The sequence below is a fragment of the Cherax quadricarinatus genome, chromosome 86, assembly GCF_038502225.1.
Source record: "Cherax quadricarinatus isolate ZL_2023a chromosome 86, ASM3850222v1, whole genome shotgun sequence".
In the NCBI taxonomy this organism is placed as follows: domain Eukaryota; kingdom Metazoa; phylum Arthropoda; class Malacostraca; order Decapoda; family Parastacidae; genus Cherax; species Cherax quadricarinatus.
Window position 1 is genome coordinate 16903848 of NC_091377.1, and position 27235 is coordinate 16931082.

At 42.2% G+C, this 27235-nt stretch overlaps 1 protein-coding gene across 1 annotated transcript in view; it reads left to right on the forward strand.

Moving 5' to 3' along the window:
- The window catches only part of LOC128703085 (LIM domain-containing protein jub), a 347638-nt gene extending 320768 nt beyond the window's left edge, over positions 1 to 26870 (forward strand). The window contains exon 6 of the mRNA XM_070103686.1: positions 26632 to 26870. Coding sequence (XP_069959787.1) covers positions 26632 to 26722 — 91 coding nt within the window. The 3' untranslated portion in view covers positions 26723 to 26870. The remainder of the gene's footprint in view (positions 1 to 26631) is intronic.
- Positions 26871 to 27235: the final 365 nt, after the last annotated feature.

The window sequence follows — 27235 nt, forward strand, 5'->3', positions numbered from 1 at the left end:
TCACTATATTACATATCTTTATTGAAGACTCCTGTTGGCTTATGGAAGACAGGGAGGAGGAGAGAGGGAGGGCGGATTATTGTTTGGAAGGGGAATCCCCCGCCGTAAGGACTTTAGGTATCAAAGCCCTCTCTGGGGTTACATTCTTTCTTTGTCTTTTAATGCCACTAGGACCAGCTTGATTGTCACTGGACTCCTGTTGCACAAAACAACTGTCCAGAGTGCTCTGTTTCTTGCATCTCTTTAAAATTTCCCTATAGTGGGACAAGGTTTTGTCACTGTACATGTTGCAGATATGGCTTGTTTCAACTTGGTCAGGGTGATATTTCTCCACAAAAGTTTGAACCTCATTCCACTTTGCACAAATGTCCTTAATACTGAAGAAGGCACATCCTTCCCTCTCTCCCTTCCTCCTCCTCCTCTGAAGAAAGTTCCTCAGCTGTGGTCTGTTGCTGTTCCAGTTGAAGGTGTTGCAGCTCTTCAGTGGTTAGCTCTTCCCTGTGGTCCTCCACCAACTCGTCCACATCCTCGCCACTCATATCCAACCCCATGGACTTCTCCAATGAACATTAAAATGGTATAAAATACCAACAGGTTGTTAGGTAAGACACATATGCAACAGTTAGGTATCTTTATTTTGAAACGTTTCGCCTACACAGTAGGCTTCTTCAGTCGAGTACAGAAAAGTTGATAGAAGCAGAAGAGACTTGAAGACGATGTAATCAGTCCATCACCCTTAAAGTTTTGAGGTGGTCAGTCCCTCAGTCTGGAGAAGAGCATTGTTCCAAAGTCTGAAACAATATGGAGTTGAAGTGACAGGATGGAGCCTTATATAGCGCCAGGGGGTGAGACATAGGTCACTAGAAGAGGTAAGAACGCAGATGTTGGGAGGTCAGGTCCCTCTCAAATCCAGCCGTTCTCACTAGTAGAGGTTGTCGAAGTTGATTGCAGGTCTGTACCAAGGTACCCTTGTGTTGCAGTGTCTGACAGATTGAACATTAAAATGGTATAAAATACTGACAGGTTGTTAGGTAAGACACATAAGCAACAGTTAGGTATCTTTATTTCGAAACGTTTCGCCTACTTTAAGGGTGATGGACTGATTACATCGTCTTCAAGTCTCTTCTGCTTCTATCAACTTTTCTGTACTCGACTGAAGAAGCCTACTGTGTAGGCAAAACGTTTCGAAATAAAGATACCTAACTGTTGCATATGTGTCTTACCTAACAACCTGTTGGTATTTTATACCATTTTAATGTTCAATCTGTCAGACACTGCAACACAAGGGTACCTTGGTACAGACCTGCAATCAACTTCGACAACCTCTACTAGTGAGAACGGCTGGATTTGAGAGGGACCTGACCTCCCAACATCTGCGTTCTTACCTCTTCTAGTGACCTACGTCTCACCTCCTGGCGCTATATAAGGCTCCATCCTGTCACTTCAACTCCATATTGTTTCAGACTTTGGAACAATGCTCTTCTCCAGACTGAGGGACTGACCACCTCAAAACTTTAAGGGTGATGGACTGATTACATCGTCTTCAAGTCTCTTCTGCTTCTATCAACTTTTCTGTACTCGACTGAAGAAGCCTACTGTGTAGGCGAAACGTTTCGAAATAAAGATACCTAACTGTTGCATATGTGTCTTACTTAACGACTTCTCCAATGCCACATTAGATTCCACAACAGGCAGAGGGTCAACAGGGTCAGGGTCATCCTCAAACCCTTCAAAATCCTTCTCGAGGAGACAGTCTGGTTACAGTTATCTCCAAGAAGAGTTCAAAGTCCTGGAAGTCACTACCTGCCAAACCTTACCTATAAGGCTTGTGAAGTTGTAGATATTGAAGCAATTCCTCCAGAACTCTCTTAGGGCCAATTCAGTGTCTGAGGTCACATCAAAGCACTTTTGAAACACTGCTTTTGTGTAGAGTTTTTTGAAGTTAGAAATGACTTGCTGGTCCATGGGCTGGATGAGAGGAGTGGTGTTAGGACGCAAGAACTTCATTGTTATAAAACAGAAATCCCTAGACAATAGGTCTACCAAGTTTCGAGGATGAGCAGGAGCATTGTCCATTACCAGGAGGCACTTGAGTGGCAATTTATTTTCCAGGAGGTATTTTTTCACACTTGGGCCAAACACTTCATGGACCCAGTCAGTGAAAAGTTGCCTCATGATCCATGCCTTATGATTAGCTTTCCACATCCCACACAATTTACTCTTGACGACATTGTTTTTCTTGAACACTGGGATTTTAAGAGTGATACACGAGTAAAGGCTTCACTTTGAAATCCCCACTAGTGTTAGCACAGAACAAAAGAGGTAGCCTGTCTTTCATAGGCTTGTGTCCTGGCAGTGGTCCTGGCATAGGTCCTCTTTGGCATTTTCTTCCAAAAGAGGCCTGTTTTCATCACAATTGAACACTTGTCGGGGTTGGAATTCTTCAGTCTGTACGTACCCCTTGAATTCCTGCACAAATTTTTCAGCCACACGTTTGTCTGAACTTGCAGCCTCACCATGCCTTACAACACTGTGTATGCAACTATTCTTCTTAAATCTCTCAGAGCAGCCTCTGCTGGCCTTAAATTCACAAACATCATCACTGGTACCTGGCACTTTCTTTACAAGATCTGCAGGCAACTGTCTTTTCTCAAATGATCATCTCTGAGACACTATCTCTCGCTAACTGTTTTTCCCTGATCCACAACAACAACTTCTCCACATCTTCATTTGTGTGTGACCTCTTTTTCATTAACATGTTTACCCCTTTAGCCACATCAGCTTCTTTGATTTGTTCTTTCTTTGCCACAATGGAAGCCATTGTTGATTTGTTTTTGCTATACATCCTGGCAAGTTCCAGCACCCACACACCACTCTCATATTTTTCTATTACTTCTTAAATTCCATTGTGTTTCTCACTTTTTTTTACCAAAGAAACTATTACAACCCAGGATTCCAAATGGCCTGTTATCCTGGGTGTAATGGGAGCAAAATAAACAGAGCAGTGGGGTGGGGTGGGGGTGTGTACATGCGCCGAATAAAGGTTACGTACTCTTTGCATGCCACACCCCCACCCCGAGAAGGCTCAGGATTAGGCTGCCACCTCCCAGTGGTAACCGTGCCGCCATGGCACAAAATAATGGGACTGCCTTTCCTCTCCACCATCCAACTCTTAGATAGAGCTCGGCTTTTCTCGTGACAAAAAGCCAAACCCTAAACTCAGAGTGAGACAACAGTCAGTCAGGCTAGCATAGGTCCAAGATACAGGCGGACGGTAGCCCGCATCCCCTCACGAAAAAAAAACCCACACCAGGGGATAAAAAAAAAGAGCATGAAAAGGGGTTACCACAAATAATATAACATCCTAACCTAAATAAATAAAAATATTAGACTCTAGATAAAGAGTCTGCCAACATATTTTCTTTGCCGGCAATATACAGTGGACCCCCGGTTAACGAACTTTTTTCATTCCAGTAGTATGTTCAGGTGCCAGTACTGACCGAATTTTTTCCCATAAGGAATATTGTGAAGTAGATTAGTCCATTTCAGACCCCCAAACATACACGTACAAACGCACTTACATAAATACACTTACATAATTGGTCGCATTTGGAGGTGATCGTTAAGCGGGGGTCCACTGTATTTAATTCTGAGTGAGTATGGTTGCAGTCTTAGCGTCCAGCGCATGAGCCTTGTGTTGTGGTTCTTCATGGCTTGGAGATATACTAGAGGATTGTGATCACTGTAGACTGTGACCACCTGCGATGTCTGGCCCACATAAACATCGAAATGCTCCAAAGCCAGTACCCGCGCTAGGGCTTCTTTTTCAATGGTAGAGTAAGCCCTCTGATGTGGCTGGAACTTGGATGAAAAGTATGCTACAGGCTGCAACTCCTCATTCTCGTTTTGTAATAGTACTGCCCCAACCCCAGACTCACAAGCATCAACCTGTAATGAAAAAGGTTTGGAGAAGTCTGGAGACAAGAGAATGGGTGCAGTACACAATATTCTTTTTGCTTTATTAAAAGCAGTGTTACAGTCTGAGGTCCAATTAAAGGGAACTTTGTGACTGGTAAGAGAGGTAAGAGGGGCTACAATATCTGAGAAATTTTTACAGAATCTTCTGTAAAATCCTATCATGCCTAGGAAACGTTGAAGAGATTTCCTATCATGAGGAACTGGATAATCTTTAATAGCAAGAACTTTAGCAAGTTTAGGTGCAACTTTACCACTACCTACTTCATGGCCTAGAAAAGTGATAGTGGCCTGGCCAAAGGAAGATTTAGATAAATTAACTGTTAAATGGGAACTATTAAAGGTCTCAAAAAGAGCCTCAAGTCTAAGTAGGTGTTGATCCCAAGTATCAGACACCACAACAATATCATCTAGGTACGCTGCCGTGCCTTCAAGTCCTTTAATAGCCTGATGGATAAGTTTCTGGAATGAAGAGGGGGAATTTTTCATTCTGAAGGGGGTAACTGTGTATTGATAATGACCTCCTGGAATTACGAAGGCAGAGATTTCCTTCGCCTTATCCGTCAAAGGTACCTGATAGCAACCTTTAAGGAGATCTAACTTGGACACAAAAGTAGCCTTACCCACAAAGTCAATTACATCATCCAGATGAGGAAGAGGGTAAGCATCTGTAATTGTGACCTCATTCACCTTATGGTAGCCTGTACACATACGAAACCCTCCATCAGCCTTCTTCACAAGGATGCACGGTGAAGCCCATGGACTAGATGACTCCTCCACTAAACCATGCTTTAACAAAAATTCTACTTCCTGCTGAAGTAGCCTCTGCTTTTCAGGATTAACTCTGTAGGGAGAGAGTTTAATTGGGTTAGAGTTTCCCACATCTACATCATGATAACCTAACGTACATTTTTTCGGCACATCCGAAAAAATATTAGGATATGACTGTAGAAGCTCAGTTAAATTTCTTGCTTGCATTTCAGATAGTCCCTCCATTAAAGGGCTAGGATCCTTGAGGAGGACAGAATTTGAAAGTTTAATATTAATTTCAGAGATAGAGTGCAAAGAATCAGAGTCGTCCTCAGAGGTAGAGGACAGAGTCATTACTAGGACTTTATCTGGTGTATGGAAATATTTTAATTGATTAATGTGGTAAGTTTTAGTTTTTGAGGTCTTATCAATGGGAGCTACCACATAATTTACATCAGATAATCTACTTACAATCTGCATAGGTCTCGTAAATCTAGCTTTCAAGGTGTGGCCAGGTATAGGTTCCTGCACCAACACCTTGTCTCCTGGATGGAAGGAGTGGAATTGTGCACTTCTGTCATACCTTTGTTTCATCTTGCTTTGAGCTGTCTTTAGGCTAGCCTTGGCTAACTGACGTGCCACCTGCAACCTTGAAGACGGGTTGTAGAGTGTTGAGCTAACGTCTTCTCCCATCCATCCTTCTTTGAGCACCCGAAGAGGACCTCGTACATTGTGCCCAAAGATCAGCTCAAACGGACTATACCCTGTAGACTCTTGCACCGTCTCTCGTACTGAGAACAGCAACAAAGGTAGTGATTCATCCCAGTCTGTAGGAAAGTGCATGCAAAAAGTTCTCATCATAGTTTTTAACGTCTGATGGAATCTTTCCAAGGCGCCTTGGGACTGAGGATGATAGGCAGTGGATAAGTTGTGGATTATCCCTAACCTAGTTAATACTTCCCTAAATGCTTTGGCAGTAAAGTTAGTACCTTGATCACTTTGAATAGTTTTAGGAATGCCGAAACAAGAAATGAATTTGGTTAAAGCTTTGAGAATAGCTTTAGTATTAATACAGTGGACCCCCGCATAACAATATTAATCCGTTCATGAGAGCTCATTGTTATGTGAAATTATCGTTATGCGAATGAATTTTCCCCATAAGAAATAATGGAAATCAAATTAATCCGTGCAAGACACCCAAAAGTATGAAAAAAAAATTTTTACCACATGAAATATACATTTTCCTACACACAAAGAGAAGGATACATGCACAATAGTAGAGTAGTACATGCACAGTATATATTGTGCATGTACTACTCTACTAAATGAAGAATAAATGACACTTACCTTAATTGAAGATGCAGCAATGACTGATGAGACACTGTGTCCTGGGAGTGCCTTTTCCTCCTGAGTACTGTAGGTCCTGTTTGGCATTTTCTTCCAGAACAAGCCTTATCACACTGTGTATGCCACTACGATTCTTAAATCTCTCAAACCAACCTTTACTGGCTTTAAATTCACCAATATGAGCACTAGTTCCAGGCATTTTTCCCTGTTCACCTGGGTGTTAGTCAACTGGTGTGGGTTGCATCCTGGGAGACAAGATTAAGGACCCCAATGGAAATAAGTTAGAGTCCTCGATGATGCACTGACTTTCTTGGGTTATCCTGGGTGGCTAACCCTCTGGGGTTAATTGTTTCTCGGTAATTGTTTCACGTTAAGCCACACCAACAACACACTCTCCACATCTTCGAGTAATACAGCTGATGGTGGTGCAGCTGACCATGGTGCAGCAGCAGCTGGGTGCAGCAACAGCTGACCATGGTGCAGCTGCAGCTGTGGTGCATCAGCAGCTGTGGTGCAGCAACAGCTGACTGGTCCAATTTATCAGCTGACTGTGGTACGATAGTATTTATCACCCTTTTTACCACAGGGTTGGCACTAGAAGCTTTCTTTGGGCCCATGGTGGCTTATTTAGCAGTTACAAGCACTATAAATAATGGAATAATACAAAATGTATCGAATGTATGCATGCAACCGGCCACCCTGGCTTGTAAACAATGATGGCAGGCGCTCAGGCTGGACGGACAGGTTCGGGATGAGTCATGTTCAGAAACAGCTGATGGTGCAACAGCAGCTGACCGTGGTGCAGCAGCAGCTGACCGTGGTGCAGCTGCAGCTGACTGATCCAGCAACAGCTGACTGGTCCAGCAACAGTTGACTGATCCAGCAACAGCTGACTGGTCCAGCAACAGCTGACTGGTCCAGCAACAGCTGACTGATCCAGCAACAGCTGATAGTGGTTCAGCAGCAGCAGCTAACTGATCCAGCAACAGCTGACTGGTCCAGCAACAGCTGATCGTGGTGCAGCAGCAGCTGACTGGTCCAGCAACAGCTGATTGTGGTGCAGCAGCAGCTGACTGATTCAGCAACAGCTGACTGGTCCAGCAACAGCTGATCGTGGTGCAGCAGCAGCAGCTAACTGATCCAGCAACAGCTGATCGTGGTGCAGCAGCAGCAGCTAACTGATCCAGCAACAGCTGACTGGTCCAGCAACAGCTGATTGTGGTGCAGCAGCAGCTGACTGATTCAGCAACAGCTGACTGGTCCAGCAACAGCTGATCGTGGTGCAGCAGCAGCTGATTGATCCAGCAACAGCTGACTGGTCCAGCAACAGCTGATTGTGGTGCAGCAGCAGCTGACTGATTCAGCAACAGCTGACTGATTCAGCAACAGCTGACTGGTCCAACAACAGCTGATCGTGGTGCAGCAGCAGCTGACTGATCCAGCAACAGCTGATCGTGGTGCAGCAGCAGCTAACTGATCCAGCAACAGCTGACTGGTCCAGCAACAGCTGATTGTGGTGCAGCAGCAGCTGACTGATCCAGCAACAGCTGACTGGTCCAGCAACAGCTGATCATGGTGCAGCAGCAGCTGACTGATTCAGCAACAGCTGATTGTGGTGCAGCAGCAGCTGACTGATTCAGCAACAGCTGACTGGTCCAACAACAGCTGATCGAGGTGCAGCAGCAGCTGACTGTGGTATAATAGTATTTCTCACCCTTTTTACCACTGGGTTAGCACTAGAGGCTTTCTTGGGGCCCATGGTCACTTATTTTGCAGATGAAATCACCAAAAACGCTGTAATAATACAAAATGTTTCGATTGTATGCTTGGATGTTACCGCGGAGGCTGGCTTGTAAACAATGCCACCGGCGGAACATGTGAAGCTGGCTCAGGCCGCACATTAGAAGCGTCTCGGACGAATAGCGTTGAGCGAGTTTTTTAGCGGTATGCGAGGCAAAATTTTAGTAATAAAATGTATCGGTATGCGGATTTAACGTTATGTGATGCCAACGGTATGCGAGGGTCCACTGTACTACACATGGGAATTGCTTCAGGATATCTGGTTACTTTATCCATAATCGTAAGTAAATATTGATTTCCGGACTTGGACCTAGGTAGTGGACCTACACAATCTATAATTAAATCTACAAAAGGTTCTCCATCAGCAGGTATAGGTTGGAGAGGTGCAGGTTTAATGGAATGTCCAGGTTTCCCTACTTGCTGACATTCTCGGCAACACCTAATATGATTCTTCACATCTTTCTTTAATTTTGGCCAATAAAATTCTTTTGTGATTCTATACAAGGTTTTTGTAATTCCTAAGTGACCTCCTAATGAAGTATTATGAGCTATATTTAATATTTGAGGTCTAAACTTGGTTGGAACCACTAACCTGTCATACAATTGCTGGCCCTCTATCTCCTTACCAGTCTCGGTGCAGATCAAATAATCGTTTTTTACTTCATACTTGACCGGATGACCCAAAGAGGATTTACCCATGGCTGCCTGAAAAGCGAATTTTAAAGAAGGGTCCTTTCGTTGTTCCTCCCGGAAGGACAGTCCCTCGGGCATGGAAACAGAGACATCTGGCAATCCTGCAACCTGGGAATAGGAAGGCTTGATCGGGGTCTGTTCATTTGATTTACGAGGCTCCGGCCGGTGTGCCTCATAAAACAATGTGGCTATTCCGAGATCGGAGTCGTCCAAGGATAGGTCAACATTCTCCCCAGACAACCCTTGGGATGTTTCCCGAGTTATGGCCAACACCGGAGAAGAATTACTCATTATAGGTTCAGGACACGCACTAACAGTTATTACCCAGTAATAACATGGCATCTTTCATGGGGAATCCTTTTGAGACACCTACAGTCAAGTACCCAGTGTAATATTTGAACTGTACATAAATTTTATGCAAAGGGACAGAATATATAGCTCCTCCAAATGCTTCTAATAAAACAGAGGAATTCAAGGAGGTGTTCTCTGAAAGGGGTAATATTCCTTCTCTTACAAGTGAGCAATATGCTCCAGTATCTCTAAAGGTCTTTACTTCAGTTGTTTCCGAGTTTTCCTGAAGGGAAATAAGACTCTTGCAACAATAAGGGGCCATACCTTTTTCTACTTCTCTAGGGGACATGTTACTAGGGATATTAGAGATTTTCCCAATGGGTTGGGGTTTGTGGGGGCAGTTGGGACGGATATGACCTACTTTGTTACAGAGGAAGCAGACGACAGGCTTGCCCTTTACTCCCTGCTGACGTTGCAAATGGTGTCATTCTGGCTGGTGTCGAGATGCACCATGAGTAGTTTGCCTCTCCGCAGGTGGACCATATGTTGAGAAGCGTGGCTCAACAGGTGACTTAGTTGGCTGACATAGACGTTCTCCCTCCGGCTGGCACTTCATTCTCCAAGGTTGACGATCTCTGCTCATGCCAGGCTGTTGAAAAGAGAGACGGGACCGCTCGGACAAGGAGTGGTTAGTTTCGAAGGTATCAGCCAACCTGGCTGCCTCCAATGCAGTGGTTAAGTCACGATCCTGCAGAAAGACTCGAACCTCTGGTCCCACAGACTCCAGCAGGTTATCAATCAGAATAAGCTGTACCAGCTCCTCAAAGGTAGAGACACCACTTGCTTTATACCAGCTGTTAAAAGCGTTGGTTTGCTGTCTCACAAAGTCCACTAGGGATTGACCAAGCTGTCGTCTGCCCAGCTTAAAAATTTTTTTATATTTGGCTGGGATACATGTATATACTCCCAACACTGTGGTCTTCACTACTTGATAATCAGAAAATTCAGCGTCATTTAATACTGACGTAAATTCCTGTGCCTTACCCAATAATGCTATATGAACCAACGATGCCCAATGCTGCTCCGGCCACCTCAAGGCTCGAGCCTGATTTTCGAAGCTTTCGAAAAATTGTTCTGGTTCGGCCTCATTGAAGCGGGGAACAAGCTGTACTGCTTTTTGTAAACTAAAATCATTTACAGAATGTGAAAACTGCCTCCTTTCTCTTTCCCTATCAAATTCTTCCCTTGCGAATGCTCTCTGTTCCCTAGTTTGCTCAAGATTGATTTTTGCCAGCTCAAGTGCCAACGACGCTGATTCTCCTTGAGACAGCCCAGCTGCACTATATTGACCATTTTGCTCCGTAGGTGTATCATCTTCCTCCTGCGAGAACATAGTAGTTTTTGCCCTAGCTCCCGTAGAGGGAGGAGTCTGATGTGCCATCTCTTCTTCTATAAGTTTGTCAGCAATCAGTGAACGCAGTTGCGCAGCTGTGAGAGTGCGTTTGTATTTAATGCCAATGGAACGAGCAATTTGCCAACAACGCTGTAGGGACAATTTAGGTAGGTTATGCAAAGTATATGCCGACACCAGACGTCTGACTTGTCTAGGTGGCATAAGTTATTCGCTATGCATAGTACGATTGCAGAATACCCCAATGTAACATGTTAATTTGCAGGACACGCTTAGCTATGCACAGTACGATTGCAGAATACGCATACAAGCAAAGCCGACTGCAAAATTCTCCACACTGAACAGGCTAGTAACAACTGACACGCAAAATTTGTAAAGCAATGCCAGACATCCACACTGTTCTATAAGATTGACCGTAGCGAAGCGAGCACACCGAACAAGCTAGTAGCGAGCTGTTGAACGATCACACAATAGCAAGGCTGACCATAACAGTAACTGACATGCAAAATTTGTAAAGCGTAGGCAAAGCTAATGCAATGCCAGACAGCAAGCTGCACAATGTTCCTGCTACGAGCTTCACCCTAAGCTCAACCGTTTCTCTAAGTCCAGCTCCAGCTCTCGGACAGGCTACCCATATTACAACACAGGATTCCAAATGGCCTGTTATCCTGGGTGTAATGGGAGCAAAATAAACACAGCAGAAAAAGTTTAGACTTATATTATCCTTCACCAATTTAGAACAGAAATATGTACACTATATACAGTGATAAGTATAGTGCACTCCACGGTAAGCATGGCAGAAATAGAAGCCACAAGATAGCAGACCGTGCTTCAACCAGCTCTAGAATGGGAATGACAAGAGCAGACAGGAGAGTGGTACCCACATAACCTCTGCGATTGCCAAAATCATCATCTTATTGGCTGGGACCTGGTCACTAGTTGAACGACGGGGCCCCATCATCAACTCTTAGCAACCTGGTTCGCTGGTTGGGGGAGATAGCCTGTAAATGAGGGTGTGTACATGTGCCGAATAATGGTTTCATACTCTTTGCATGCCACAGAAACTTTACTAGGAACTTTCTTGGGGCCCATGGTGACTTATTCACAATCGCACTTAACCCTCTGGGGGTCGCCAGGCCCTCTTAGAGACTTGTTCACAGGGTTGCCAAAATTTAAAAAAAAAAATATTTTTTTTCTTATGAAAAGATAGAGAATCTTTTCCCGATCATAACGACACCAAAAGTATGAAATTTGATGAAAAACTTACGGAATTATGCTTTTGTGAAGTTAGCGGTCTCGACGATGTTCATGCATTGGCGATTTTGCCCACTTTGAGCCCTATTTTTGGCCAATTCCAGTGTACTAGTCGACAAAAATCATAACTATTTCGCTAGAACTCCATTTTTTCTATCGAATGAGTACAAGAAACCACCCATTTACCGATTTCAACTATCCAAAACAGTCGTCAGAATTTAGCAATTTTGCCAATTTCACACAAATTTCAAAAGATGCCAATTTCTGAATAGGGTCCAGAATAAACAAGAAAGACATTTCTGGCACTAAAATAAGTTCTCTGTTTGTTAGTCACATCCCCAGGTCCCTCTTATATTTCTTTGGCTTTCCACTTTTAATTTTTATTCTTACAAAAAATTGAAGATTTACTGTTATGCAGACTACTGCATTAGTGTAGAAATGGTATAAATAATATCAGCGCACTTGTGAAACAATATTAGACTCACCAGTTGACGTGTATTGGACGCTTGGCATGATTTGTTTACTTTTGAACTTTGGTAAAAATCAAACATTTCTGCTACTTTTAGCTCAATTTCAAGGTACTTTTCATTGTAAAACCAGTCAAAATCATCTCAGTTTCTGTAATATGTCTTCCATTCTATAAAATGAGACCAAGAAAACTAGAATACAACAATACATACCATACGAAAATACAGTGCAAAGTTGTTGTTTTAATCCAAAAACACGGTCAAAGTTATTTTTTTCTCATTACACACTGTGTGCTGCAGGATTTTTTTTTATACTGCGCACACTGACCACATAGACCTATTCTTTCATATGTAGGCCTACCAGCTTTCTCTCACTAGATTTGAGGGCGCTAGAATTTAGGCGTACTAGTACATCAAAAACCCTGGGGTGTAAGCCTTACTAGTACGGCCGAAACCCCCAAAATGTTAATTTAAAACCACCAAAAACAATGGATTTTAAGGAAATGTTTTGATGAATGCACGGAGTATGTGCTCACTCGTCAACAGACAAAGGGAGACTGACTCACCTATGAACGGCGTCCCGGCGGGAGGCTAGCTGACTGGTCTAATACAGCCAATATATGAGGCAACAGCTGAAATGCGGAACAAAATTTCTGCTGATAAACCGGCCTAAATGTGAATAGGCTAATAAATGCAGCAGCCGAAAAACAAGGTTCCACTGTGCAATACCTGCACTTTAAAGAAGGGGTTTGGGGTATTGGCAGTTTGGAGGGACATCTGAGCTGTTGTATCTGAGCACCTCTGCAAAGACAGTAATTATGTATGAGTGATGGTGAAAGTCTTGAATGTTGATGAAAGATTTTTTTTTTTTTTTTTTGGGGTCACCCTGCCTCGGTGGGAAATGACCAATGTGTTAAAATAAAAATGTAGGCATTCTATTCATGAACTTGAATTCTCAAAGCAGCGACTATATGCAGTAATAGTTTCATAGCTAATTTCTAGGTATAAATTTAATTTGAAAAATAACATAACTAATTCAGAGAAAATAGGAGTTGCTGGAATTGAGAATCAGGAGTACGTAACCATTTACAATGGTACAGGTCCTCCATCACAAATCCGGCATCATTGGGACCTGTAGTGTGCCGGATTACTGAGTTTGCCGGATTACAGAGTGGTTAGTTTAGAATACACTTAATAAAATTAACCAACTTATACAAAGTTCATTGAACATCGGCAAATATCAAACATTTCCGCTACTTTGAGCTCAATTTCAAGGTACTTTTCATCATGAAAGCAATCAAAATCATGTCTATTTCTGTAATATATCTTCCATTCTATCAAATGAGTCCAAAAAAATGAGAATACAACCATAAAAACCATACGAAAATATACTGCAAAGAGGCGGCTAATGGCTGAGAAGTGAACTCCCTTATTTATCATCCGTCTTTTTTATTTTTGTTGTACGTTGAGAAGCATCTTTCCATCATACATTGCCCAAGTTTCAATGAGATAGCCCAACAAACAACTGAGAAAAAAAAATATTTACCAAAAATCATATATGGCAAGCCCAAGCCAGGTACTGGAAATAAGTCACTTCCTGGCAACACACCCCCCCACTCTTCATAGATCTAAACTTACTCCCTGTTCAGTACATCCACACTTACTACTGTGCAATCTACATCTACAGGACCTTAAACTCCAATATCAACCTTGACCTAAAACGCTTTCTTGATAGTTGTGACAGAACCCACAGGCATAACACCAGACACAAACATCTCTACAACATTCCCCATGTCCGACTTAACCTTTACAAAAATTCAATGTATGTCAAAGGCCCTAAAATCTGGAACACCCTACCTGAGAACTCTAGAACTGCAGACACATTCATCACCTACAAAACTACCATTAGAAAACATCTTATCTCCCTGATAAACCCCATCAACTAACTACACGAATACCACCTGGTGGTTCACACTTACACTCACTCACCCATTTGACCATAAACAGAAATATTAATCTCAATCTTAAAATAATGAATCCTATGATACTCCAATACTGAAACTATGTACTGTGCCAAAACAAAAGCATTCACATTGCTAAACTCACAAACTAGTATTTAGTCACTTAGCCATAATACCAACTTACCTCATAATTTGTAATATTTTAAAATAAAGAATTAAACTAAGTCTGCCCGAAATGCCTAGCCATGCTAGGCGTTCTAGTGGTACACTCTGTAATCATTATTTAACTACATGTAAACCACACAACAACCAAATTCTGTAAATTCAACATTGTAATCATTATAGAGAATAAACTTTGAATTTGAATTGAATTTGAATTTCTGGGTTATCCCAGGTTCTCTATACATACGATGCTATGTATGATAATCTATATAACTGTATTTGTGTATACCTTAATACACTTATTTACTTCTAGTCTGTCGAGTACAAGAAACCACCCATTCACTTATTTCAACTACCCAATAAAGTGGTCAGAAATTGGCAGTTTGGCCAATTTCACACAAATTTCAACAGATGCCAATTTCAAAATTGGGTCCAGAATAAACAATGCAGACATTAGTGGCACTAAAATAACATTTTCTCTGTTCATTAGTCATGGCTACAGGCCCCTCTTATATTACTCTTGCTTACCATTTGGAATTTTTATTCACAAAAAAATAGAAGATTTACTGTTATGCAGACTGCTACATTATTGTAATAATTGTATAAATAATGTTAACCCATTCTTGACTGGCAGGCGGACAGGTATTTGTTTACTCTTGAGATTCGCTAAAGAATAGAACATTTTTCCTACTGTGAGCGCAATTTCAAGGTACTTTTCGTCATGAAAGCAATCAAAATCATATCTATTTTTGTATATCTTTCATTCTATCAAATGAGCTCAAAAAAATGAGAATATAACCATAAAACATACAAAAATATACTGCTAAGTGGCCGCTAATGGCTGAGAAGCGAACTCCGCTATTTAAGGTCTGATTTCTTTCATTTTTGGTCTACGTTAAGAAGTATCTTTCCATCATACATTGCCAAGTTTGAATAAGATAACCCAACAAACAGCTGAGAAAATAATAATATGATAATACAGTGGACCTTCGGTTCGCGATGCCATCGGTATCCGATAAATCCGGTATTCGATGCATTGTATCAGAAAAATTTTGCCTCGGTTCCCGTTACAAAACCTGGTATACGCAATTCGGCCCAGACGTGTGCACGTGTGGCCTGAACTGCCCTGTGTGCCACTGTTTACAAGCCAGCCGGTGTGCTCGCATCTAAGGATACATTCGGTACATTCCATATTATCACAGTGTTTTTGGTGCTTGTTTCTGCAAAACAAGTCGCCATGGGCCCCAAGAAAGCTTCTAGTGCCAACCCTTCGAGACCAAGGATAGTTGCAAAGTACGAAAGTGGAGTGTGTGTGTCGGAGCTGGCCAAGTTATATACAAAACCCCAATCAACCATCCCTACTATAGTAACCGGGAAAACGGCAATCAAGGAAGCTGTTGTTGCAAAAGGTGCAACTGTGATTACGAAACAGCGACCGCAAGTGTTAGAAAATGTTGAGAGACTGTTATTGGTGTGGATGAAATTAAGACACAGGTGCAACATCTGGGTATCTTTATTGTAGACGTTTTGCCATCCAGTGGCTTTATCAATACAAATTCCAGGACATAACTTGAAGATAGTAGAACTATGTACAGAAGATGAGGTAATCAGTCCCTCAACTTAGGAGTAGGTGCGAAGAGCACCGTAGTCATGGAGATTCTGAAGCAGAAGCAAGGCGCCTGATGCTTATATACGTACTAACGTCAGGTGGAAATGGGATGGGTAGCAGACGAGGGCATAGTCACTGGTAGGCGGTATTCCCCAGTGGAAGTAGGTCCTACCCAAAGAGATGGGTTAGGTGTAGTAGTAGTTGTCGTAGTTGTGAAGGTTATGTACATGTCCTCAGAATCAAGGTTCCATGATGTTGCAGTGTCTGACAAGTTGTACAAGAATGGTATACAATACCGACAAGATGAAATTAAGACGCATGTGCAACATCTGGGTATCTTTATTGTAGACATTTTGCCATCCAGTGGCTTTATCAATACAAATTCCAGGACGTAACTTGAAGATAGTAGAACTATGTACAGATGATGAGGTAATCAGTCCCTCAACCTTGGAGTAGGTGCGAAAAGTACGACTACGGTGCTCTTTGCACCTACTCCTAGGTTAAGGGACTGATTACCTCATCTTCTGTACACAGTTCTACTGTCTTCAAGTTATGTCCTGGAATTTGTATTGATAAAACCACTGGATGGCGAAACGTCTACAATAAAGATACCCAGATGTTGCACATGTGTCTTAATTTCATCTTGTCGGTATTGTATACCATTCTTGTACAATTGGTGTGGATAAATGAAAAAGAGATAGCAGGAGATAGCATCTCTCAAGCGATCATTTGTGAAAAGGCTAGGCAGTTGCATGACGATTTGGTAAAGAAATTGCCTGCAACTAGTGGTGATGTAAGTGAATTTAAGGCCAGCAAAGGTTGGTTTGAAAGATTTAAGAATCGTAGTGGCATACATAGTGTGATTAGGCATGGTGAGGCTGCCAGTTCGGACCAAAAAGCAGCTGAAAAATATGTGAAGGAATTCAAGGATTACATAGACAGTGAAGACTTGAAACCTGAACAAGTGTTTAATTGCGACGAAACAGGCTTGTTTTGGAAGAAATTGCCAAGCAGGACCTATATTACTCAGGAGGAAAAGGCACTCCCAAGACAAGCCTATGAAAGACAGGCTTACTCTTCTGATGTGTGCCAATGCTAGTGGTGATTGCAAAGTGAAGCCTTTATTGGTGTATCACTCAGAAACTCCCAGAGCGTTCAGGCAAAAGAATATCTTCAAGGCTAATTTGTGTGTGGTGTGGAGGGCAAACACTAAGGCATGGGTCACTAGGGACTTTTTCTATGACTGGTTACACCAAGCATTTGCCCCCAATGTGAAAAATTACCTAATTGAAAAGAAATTAGACCTTAAGTGCCTCCTGGTGTTAGACAATGCCCCTGGTCATCCTACAGACTTGGCAGAGTGACTTTCTGGGGACATGAGCTTCATTAAGGTCAAGTTTTTGCCTCCTAATACCACTCCTCTCCTGCAGCCCATGGACCAGCAGGTCATTTCCAACTTCAAGAAACTGTACACAAAAGCTATGTTTGAAAGGTGCTTTGTAGTGACCACAGACACTCTATTGACTCTAAAGGAGTTTTGGAAGGATCACTTTAATGTCCTCAGTTGTGTAAACCTTATAGGTAAGGCTTGGGAGGGAGTGACTAAGAGGACCTTGATCTCTGCCTAGAAAAAACTGTGGCCAGGGATTTCGAAGGGTTTGAGGCTAACCCTGGGAATCCTATGCCAGTTGAGGAATCCACTGTGGCACTGGGGAAGGCCTTGGGGTTGGAGGTTAGTGGGGAGGATGTGGAAGAGTTGGTGGAGGAAGACAATGACGAACTAACCACTGATGAGCTGCTAGATCATCTTCAACAGCATGAGGCCAGATCTGAGGAAACTGCTTCGGAGGAGGGGATGGAGAAAGTGAAGAAGTTGCCTACTTCAAAGATTAAGGAAATGTGTGCAAAGTGGCTTGAAGTGCAAAGCTTTTTTGATGAAAGTCACCCTGACACAGCTACTGCAAGCCATGTTGGCAACCTGTACAATGACACTGTTGTGAAGCACTTTAGGAAAGTCATACAGGAATGAGAGGTACAGGCCTCTATGGACAGATATACTGTGCGACAGAAGTCCAGTGACTCTCAAGCTGGTCCTAGTGGCATTAAAAGAAGAAGGGAAGTAACCCCAGAAAAGGACTTGCTACCTCAAGTCCTAATGGAAGGGGATCCCCCTTCTAAACAATAGGTTCGACACTCTCCCCTCCTCCCATCCCATCAATCATCACCAGATCTTCATTAAAGGTAAGTGTCATGTATTCTATTGTTAGTGGGGTACATACTATAAACTCTGCATGTCTTCTTCAGTTTGTGTGCATTAAACTTAATATTTCATGTGGTAAAAGTTTTTTTTTTTCATACTTTTGGGTGTCTTGCACGTATTAATTTGATTTCCATTATTTCTTATGGGGAAAATTCATTCGCTTTCCGATAATTTTGGTTTACGATGAGCTCTCAGGAACAGATTAATATCGCAAACCAGGGGTCCACTGTAATAATAATAATAATAATAATAATAATAATAATATCTTTATTTACTACACGTACATGTACAAGGTATACAGGCCTAGCTGACATCAGTGACATACTACTGTATTGAAAGCCGCTTGTTATACTGAGTACAGTGGACCCCCGGTTAACGATTTTAATCCGTGCAAGAGGGCTCATCGTTATGCGAAATAATCGTTATGCGAATGAATTTTCCCCATAAGAAATAATGGAAATAAAATTAATCCGTGCAAGACGCCCAAAAGTATGAAAAAAAATTTTTTTTACCACATGAAATGTTAATTTTAATACACACAAACTGAAAAAGGCATGCACAATTAAATGACACTTACTTTTATTGAAGATCTGGTGATGATTGATGGGATGGGAGGAGGGGAGAGAGTGTGTTAGTGTTTAGAAGGGGAATCCCCTTCCATTAGGACTTGAGGTAGTAAGTCCTTTTCTGGGGTTACTTCCCTTCTTCTTTTAATGCCACTAGGGCCAGCTTCAGAGTCACTGGACTTCTTTCGCACAAGATATCTGTCCATAGTGGCCTGTACCTCTCGTTCCTTTATGACTTGCCTAAAGTGTTTCACAACATTGTCAGTGTAATAATCACCAGCACGGCTTGCAATAGCTGTGTGAGGGTGATTTTCATCCATGAAGGTTTGCACTTCAAGCCACTTAGCACAGATTTCCTTTATCTTTGTAGTAGGCAACTTCTTCAATTTCTCTCTCCCCTCCTCTGAACCAGTTTCCTCAGGTCTGGCCTCTTGCTCTTGAAGTTGATCTATCAGCTCATCAGTGGTTAGTTCTTCATTGTCCTCCTCCACCAACTCTTCCACATCCTCCCCACTAACCTCCAACCCCAAGGACTTTCCCAATGCCACAATGGATTCCTCAACTGGCACAGGATTCTCAGGGTTAGCCTCAAACCCTTCAAAATCCCTTTTGTCTACACATTCTGGCCACAGTTTCTTCCAAGCAGAGTTCAAGGTCCTCTTTGTCACTTCCTCCCAAGCCTTACCTATAAGGTTTACACAATTGAGGATATTAAAGTGATCTCTCCAAAACTCTCTTAGAGTCAGTTGAGTTTCTGAGGTCATTACAAAGCACCTTTCAAACAGAGCTTTTGTGTACAGTTTCTTGAAGTTGGAAATAACCTGCTGGTCCATGGGCTGCAGGAGAGGAGTGGTATTAGGAGGCAAAAACTTCACCTTAATGAAGCTCATGTCCCCATAAAGTCGCTCTGCCACGTCTGTAGGATGACCAGGGGCATTGTCTAACACCAGGAGGCACTTAAGTTCTAATTTCTTTTCAGTTAGGTAATTTTTCACATTGGGGGCAAATGCATGGTGTAACCAGTTATAGAAAAATTCCCTAGTGACCCATGCCTTACTGTTTGCCCTCCACAGCACACACAAATTATCCTTGAGGACATTCTTTTGCCTGAACGCTCTGGGAGTTTCAGAGTGATACACTAATAAAGGCTTCACTTTGCAATCACCAGTAGCATTGGCACACATCAACAAAGTAAGCCTGTCTTTCATAGGCTTATGTCCTGGGAGTGCCTTTTCCTCCTGAGTAATGTAGGTCCCGCTTGGCATTTTCTTCCAGAACAGGCCTGTTTCATCACAATTAAACACTTGTTCAGGTTTCAGTCCTTCAGTTTCTATGTACTCCTTGAATTCCTGCACATATTTTTCAGCCGCTTTGTGGTCCGAACTGGCAGCCTCACCATGCCTTATCACACTATGGATGCCACTACGCTTCTTAAATCTCTCAAACCAACCTTTGCTGGCCTTAAATTCACTCACATCATCACTAGTTGCAGGCATTTTTTTAATTAAATCCTCATGCAACTTCCTAGCCTTTTCACATATGATCGCTTGAGAGACGCTATCTCCTGCTATCTGTTTTTCATTTATCCACACCAATAAGAGTCTCTCAACATCTTCCATCACTTGCGATCTTTGTTTCGAAAACACAGTTGAACCTTTGGCAAGAACAGCTTCCTTGATTGTCTTTCTGGTGCCCACAATAGTAGCGATGGTTGATTGGGGTTTCTTGTACAGCTTGACTAGGTCGGCTATACGCACTCCACTTTCATACTTATCAATTATCTCTTTCTTCATCTCTATAGTAATTCTTACCCTTTGAGGTGTAGGGTTGGCACTAGAAGCTTTCTTGGGGCCCATGGTCACTTATTTTCCAGAAACAGCACCGAAAATACTGTAATAATACGAAATATTCCGAGTGTATGCTTGGATGTTACCGCGGAGGCTGGCTGGTAAACAATGGGACGGGGCGGCACATGTGAGGCTGGCTGAGGGCACATTGGACGCGTCTCGGACGAAAATCGGTATGCGGGTTTTTAATCGGTATGCGCGGCAAAAATTTTGCGATAAAAGTAATCGTTATGCGGAAAAATCGCTATGTGATGCCATCGTTATGCGGGGGTCCACTGTATTTCAAGAAAATTAGGTCAGTGTCCCAGGATAACATCCACACTAGTCAGCTAACACCCAGGTACCCATTTACTGATGGGTAAACATAGACAACAGGTGTAAAGAAACACGCCTAATGTTTCTACCATTCATTCATTCATTAGGGATTTGCCGGTACTTCCGGCCCGGGTCTTCTCCAGATGGTGACCTGGCGGTGGCCCCCGGGTTGGGGGTGTCGTTCATCTTCTTCTTTCTTCTGTCTTCTTTCTTGGGCCCTCTGGGTGGAGGGTAACGTCATCATCTCTCTTGCGGTGACTCCCAGGGGGGAGTGTCGTCTCGCTTCGCATCTTCATCAGCAGGCGTCATCTTGGTCTTCATCAGCAGGCGTCCACTTGGGGTTCATCAGCAGGCATCTCTAGGGCCCAGGGTCTTCGGGCACTTGTTGCCCCAACAATTGTTGGTTGTGTGGCATGACTCTAGGTGAGTTCAGGCTTCTGCCTAGTAAACTAATACAGACTCCATTGGATTTTTTTTTTTTTTTTGTGGTGGGGAAGGGAAGGTAGGGGATGAAAGACAGGAGAAAAGGAGGGGTAGGAGAGTCGAAAGACAGGAGAGGTAGTGGCGAATCATCATCTATAGGTGGGGTTGTCATCGAGGCGGTGGATGGGCAGCCAGGACGAGGATGGGAGTTCCCAGGTCTCGGATGGCCAGGTACACCAGCCGGGCTGCGGTGTCTTCTCGGGTCGGTTCCCCAGGTGCCATTGGGAAGTGCCTCCGTTGGAGTGGCACCGTCGCTGGGCAGTCGAGGTAGTGCACTAGTGGCTTGGGGACCATCTGGTCACAATGGCAGCAGCACTCCTCTCGCACGCGTTCGATGAGTCTTCTGGTGGTAGGGTAGCCAAGTCGTAGCCGGTGGATCCCAACCTGCAACTTCCTGTCTAGCCTCTGCATGCTCGGTGGGGGCTCCCCTCGGGTAGCCCTGTCGTACCAGATCCGGCTCCGCAATGTGCCCAGCCCTAGCAACTGCCCACAGGTACACCTGCCTGCGGCTGATGGCGATGGTAGTAGCTGGCTGGGCCTCAAGAGTGGCTGACTTTGCCGCACCATCCGCCGCATCATTCCCAGCGAGGTCGATGTGGCTCGGAATCCAGTTGAATGTTGCCCGCCATCCCTGCTCATTGTCTGCAGGTCCTTCCTGATGGCAGTAATTAGCCAGATGTTGTCCCTGGGCTCCCTGCGCATGACGGCCTGGATCGCCGCTTTGGAGTCGACGTGAATGACTGGGGGTTGCCGATGATCCAGGAGCATGTGTTGCAGGGCCCTCTGGATGGCATGGAGTTCTGCCTGGAGGATGGTGCAGTGATCCGGGAGTCGCCATCCGGCTGTCAGGGTGACATGGTGTACCCAGGCACCCGTGCAGCCAGTCTCGGGATCCTGGGAACCGTCAGTGTAATATACCGCGCACCCAGGGTGCTCTGCTGCTGCTATACTCATTGCAGCCCATTGCTGCAGCATGTGTTGTGGACAGTGGCGCTTGCTAACTGGGAGGTCTTGGATGTGGACCACAGCTGCCTCTGGTGCCCAGGGCTGGTGTACAGAGTACCCCGCCACAGGCCGGTCACAGCCCTTGTCCACGATGAGCGCCATGGGGAAATGTTTCTACCCTGGTTGGGAATCGAATATTTACCAAAAATCATATATGGCTAACCCAAGCCAGGTACTAAAAATAAGCCACGTTGACTTTTTTGGGATATCCTAGGTTCTCTACACATATGCTGCTATGTGTGATAATCTATATAGAGAAAATAACTTTTGTTTCATGTTTATGGTGCAGTACGAGTGCATATCACAGCCCTGTGCTACACTCCATTTTCTCTAATATAAGCCACCAAGACAGGGATAGGAGAATGGTATTTGTATACCATATCCTCTTCATACCTCTGTCGAACTGCTCTGTATTATGCCAAATATGTATTATTTATTCTGGAGTATTTAACATGTTTTATGTTATTTATATTGTTTATTATATCATATTAGATCAATTGTGATAGGCAAATAAGCTGTAGTGTTGATATTAGTGTAATAATAAAGCATATTCTCCTGCTTCATGAGACTGAGTTCATGACAACCAACAGTGGCTTCAAAGCCACCTTATCTTTAATGGATAATGTACTGTATAGGTGCTTTACATATTCATTGGAACCATGGCTAGGGCTAAAAGTAAGCAGGTTAAAACAATGAATGGAGAAAAAGAAATTGGAATGACTTAAGCAGCAAGTAGCGCCACCAAACAGTACCAGCAGGTTGGTGTGGCGACCCTGGAAATTTGAAATTATACTAGCCAAAATTAGTGCCAAATTACTGAAGGAACCGAATAACTGATTGCCGGATTTGTGATAGCGGACCTGTATTACTTAATGACAATCAAAAACAAAAAAGCAGGTAGATTATCTCATTAAAGATAGATTATGAATGCAAGTATATGATAAAAAATATATAGTTATATAAATTTTTGAGGTTGAAAGAATTTGAAAGAATGTTTCAGTGTAAATAATTGTTACTAGGATCACATGAGGAAGAGAATGGTGTTTTTTTACAGTAGATTTGAAGCAGCTGGAGTGCTAACTTTGTACCTACTTAATTCCGTAAATTTCCATCAAATTTTAAATTTTTGTTGTCATTACCTTCAGAAAAAAGATTCTCTTACCATTTCAGATGGTTATTTTTTTAAACTGCAACACTGTCAGCACTTTTAATTTTAGGGATCATGACAGTGAAAGGGTTAAATAGGCAAAAAATGAAAAGAACAAATTTGATCTTAACTTTAATTCCTTGTTTCTACTATTTGTTGCTACAGAAGTGTGTGGAGACGGTTGTAATTCTTCTAGGCTGAGGTGGATGGCTGGGGTTCATGTATTGATGTTAATGGAGAGTTGTGCAGGAGTGCTGAAGACTTATGTAATGCATCGCTGCCTTATTGTACCTAGCAGTTTTTTATACAGGTGAATAGATGAATGGTTCAGAGAACCGACTTGTTGATAAATTAGACACATGTGCAACTCTTGGGTATCTTTATTGAGGAAACGTTTCGCCACACAGTGGCTTCATCAGTCCATACAAAGGAGAATCTTGAAGAACAGGAGGAGAATGAGGTAATCAGTCCCTCAACCTTGAGTCGATGTGGTCAGTCCATCAATCTTGAATAGAATACGGCATACGTGCGGAGAAGGAGCTTATAAACTGTAGGCAGGAGAGGTGCAGCAGTCATAGGCGGTGTCACATTTGTTCAGTGTGGAAGTAGGTCGTGCCCAAGAATTAGGCAAGCGAAGAATTCCCAAGTATTAAGATCCCAAGAAGTTGCAGTGTCTGACAGGTTTGTAGATGAATGGTTCAGAGAACCGACATGTTGATAAATTTGACACCTGTGCAACTCTTGGGTATCTTTATTGAGGAAACGTTTTGCCACGCAGTGGCTTCATCAGTCCATACAAAGGAGAATCTTGAAGAACAGGAGGAGAATGAGGTAATCAGTCCCTCATCCTTGAGACAACCTGTCAGACACTGCAACTTCTTGGGAATTCTTCGCTTGCCTAATTTTTGGGCACAGGATAACTCTCCACTCTCCACAATCATCCACAAACACCAGCACCCACAATTTAAGGTAAGAAATACTATTATTTGTGTTGCATCTGTAATCTTAAGCGGTAAAAACAACATGATACATCACGACAATGAACTACAATTACATATATTCACTTTTTTTTTTTTGGTAAAATCTGTTGGTCTAAAGAAAGTTGTTTGGCTTTTTGGGGGCTTCCAGGAATGTAACCCTATTTTTCCCATAAGTTCTTCAGTTTGTCTAACACTGTTTTAACTACCACAGCATTTTCAGGAACGTAGCTACTGTGTTAAACGACGGTCTACTGTATACCCATTCCTCATTTATTCAGACTTCCTATAGTAAATATGTTCACCATTCACTATAAGCTAAGGATGAAAATATTTAAAGGTAAGTAATGTGCATACCGTATACACATTTTTGAGACCTAGCTCTACTGTTTACTTAACCCTTTCAGGGTTTCGGCCGTACTAGTACAGCTTACGCGCCAGTGTCCATGACGTACTAGTATGCATAAATTCTAGCGCCTTCAAATCTAGTGAGAGAAAGCTGGTAGGCCTACATATGAAAGAATGGGTCTATGTGGTTAGTGTGCACAGTATAAAAAAAATCCTGCAGCACACAGTGCGTAATGAAAAAAAAAATTTTTGACCACATTTTTGGATTAAAACAGCGACTTTGCACTATATTTTCATATGGTATTTATTGTTGTATTCTAGTTTTCCTGGTCTCATTGTATAGAATGGAAGACATATTACAGAAATTGAGATGATTTTGACTGGTTTTACAATGAAAAGTACCTTGAAATTGAGCTAAAAGTAGCAGAAATGTTCGATTTTTACCAAAGTTCAAAAATAAACAAATCGTGCTGAGTGTCCAATACACGTCAACTGGTGACTCTAATATTCTTTCACAAGTGCACCGATATTATTTATACCATTTCTACACTAATGCAGTAGTCTGCATAACAGTAAATCTTATTTTTTTTTCAGAGAATAAAAATTCAAAGTGGAAAGCAAAAGAAATGTAAGAGGGGCCTGGGGACATGACTAATGAACAGAGGAAATGTTATTTTAGTGCCAGGAATGTCTTTCTTGTTTATTCTGGACCCTATTTTGAAATTGGCATCTTTTGAAATTTGTGTGAAATTGGCAAAATTGCTAAATTCTGACCACTGTATTGGATAGTTGAAATCGGTAAATTGGTGGTTTCTTGTACGCATTTGATAGAAAAAATGGAGTTCTAGCAAAATAGTTATGATTTTTGTCAACTAGTGCATTGGAATTGGCCGAAAATAGGGCTCAAAGTGAACAAAATCGCCGATGATTAAACACCGTCGAGACTGCTAACCTCGCGAGAGCATAATTCCATAAGTTTTCCATCAAATTTCATACTTTTGGTGTCATTATGATCGGGAAAAGATTCTCTATCTTTTCATAAGAATTTTTTTTTTTTTTTTTTTGAGATTGAGGGACCCTAAGAACAAGTCTCTGAGAGGGCCTGTGGACCCTGAAAGGGTTAATACATGTATATGATAGTGTAAACATGTTATCAGGCTTTTATATGACATTTGAAAGTGATAAATGGCTGTGATTCAGTTTACAGAGATTTTCATTTTACAGCAGTAGCCTGGAACCTAACCTGTTGTATAAGCGGGGCTCTCCTGTATTCCTAGTTGGTTATTTATTGCTTATAACGTGGCATCTTATGTGGGTAGCTGATGTTGCAGTTTATGAAAACTAACCCACTGTTTAGCACAAATGGGAAGAGTGTTATTGTGTTGTCATCATAATGTGAGAGTGTGATAATATGAGAGTAATATAAATGAAGATTGTTACTGAGTTACCAACACTGTTTTGTATGAGAGTAAGTTATACAAGTTCTCTTATTTTATGACCCGTTATATCCTGCAATTAAAAGTTACCTTTATTATTACTTTTCTTAAGAAAGGGTCTCCATTAATCAAGAATAAAAACTCTTGACATAAAAATCTGTTAGGGGGATAATCTGTGTGCGTGTTAAATGAGAATAAAGTTAAAAATAGAAAAAAAAACTCAGTCTACTGTACAGTCTACATAATATAGTAGTGTACACACAGTTTATGGTTATATTGCAATAAATATTGAAAGGATATAAGCTTAAGGTACAATTTACTTAGTTGATTTCCATTAACACCCAATTTATGGAGGTGCGTTATATCAAGTTCCATTATGCCGAGGGTTTACTTATTATGAAGTGAAAAGAGAATGAAAATGTTTGGTGATCTATATTTATGGTGTTGCTTCCAGTAAATTAGTTTGTAAAGGGTGTTAATTGCTGCCAATGGCACTGCTGACTTACCTATATTGCTTCCTATTTCAGAATGTTTGCCCCAAAGTGTGCAGCTTGTGGAAAGAGCATAACCCCAGTCGAGGTAGGCGGGAGAAGCTTTGGCTGGCTTGGCTACCCTTGATGCTCATCTCTTAATATCCACTTCCTGTGTCCACTAATAAAGTCACTTACAAATCACTTGCTGAAAGTAACCAAACACTGATACACTGTTGGTGCTTTTTAAAATAATGCTCAGTGTTAGTTTGAGCAGCAGCAGCAGCAGCAGTGAGTTTGTGGAAGTGGATGTTGAGAACTTGTCCCTCTGGGATCTTCTATGCATTATACTCTTGGCTAGTGTACATATATGTGGCATATACTTACTCTGCATTACATGCTTCTTCTAGTGTGTTGTTCACCTTCAACAAAACTCTTGCATGTACCTTTTTATTTAATTTTCTGGGTCTTTTATTCAGTATACCCTAACTTCTGTATTATGGGAAGTGCAAGAATGTATGCTACACTATTTAGAGGTTATATCAAATATTCTTTTTTAATATTTGTAAGTTTTTTTTTTTTTTAGAAACCTTTGTTTCCTTTGTGAGTTTTGCTTGCTTTATATTTTGTTAATATTTCCATTATTGCCGAGATAATAATT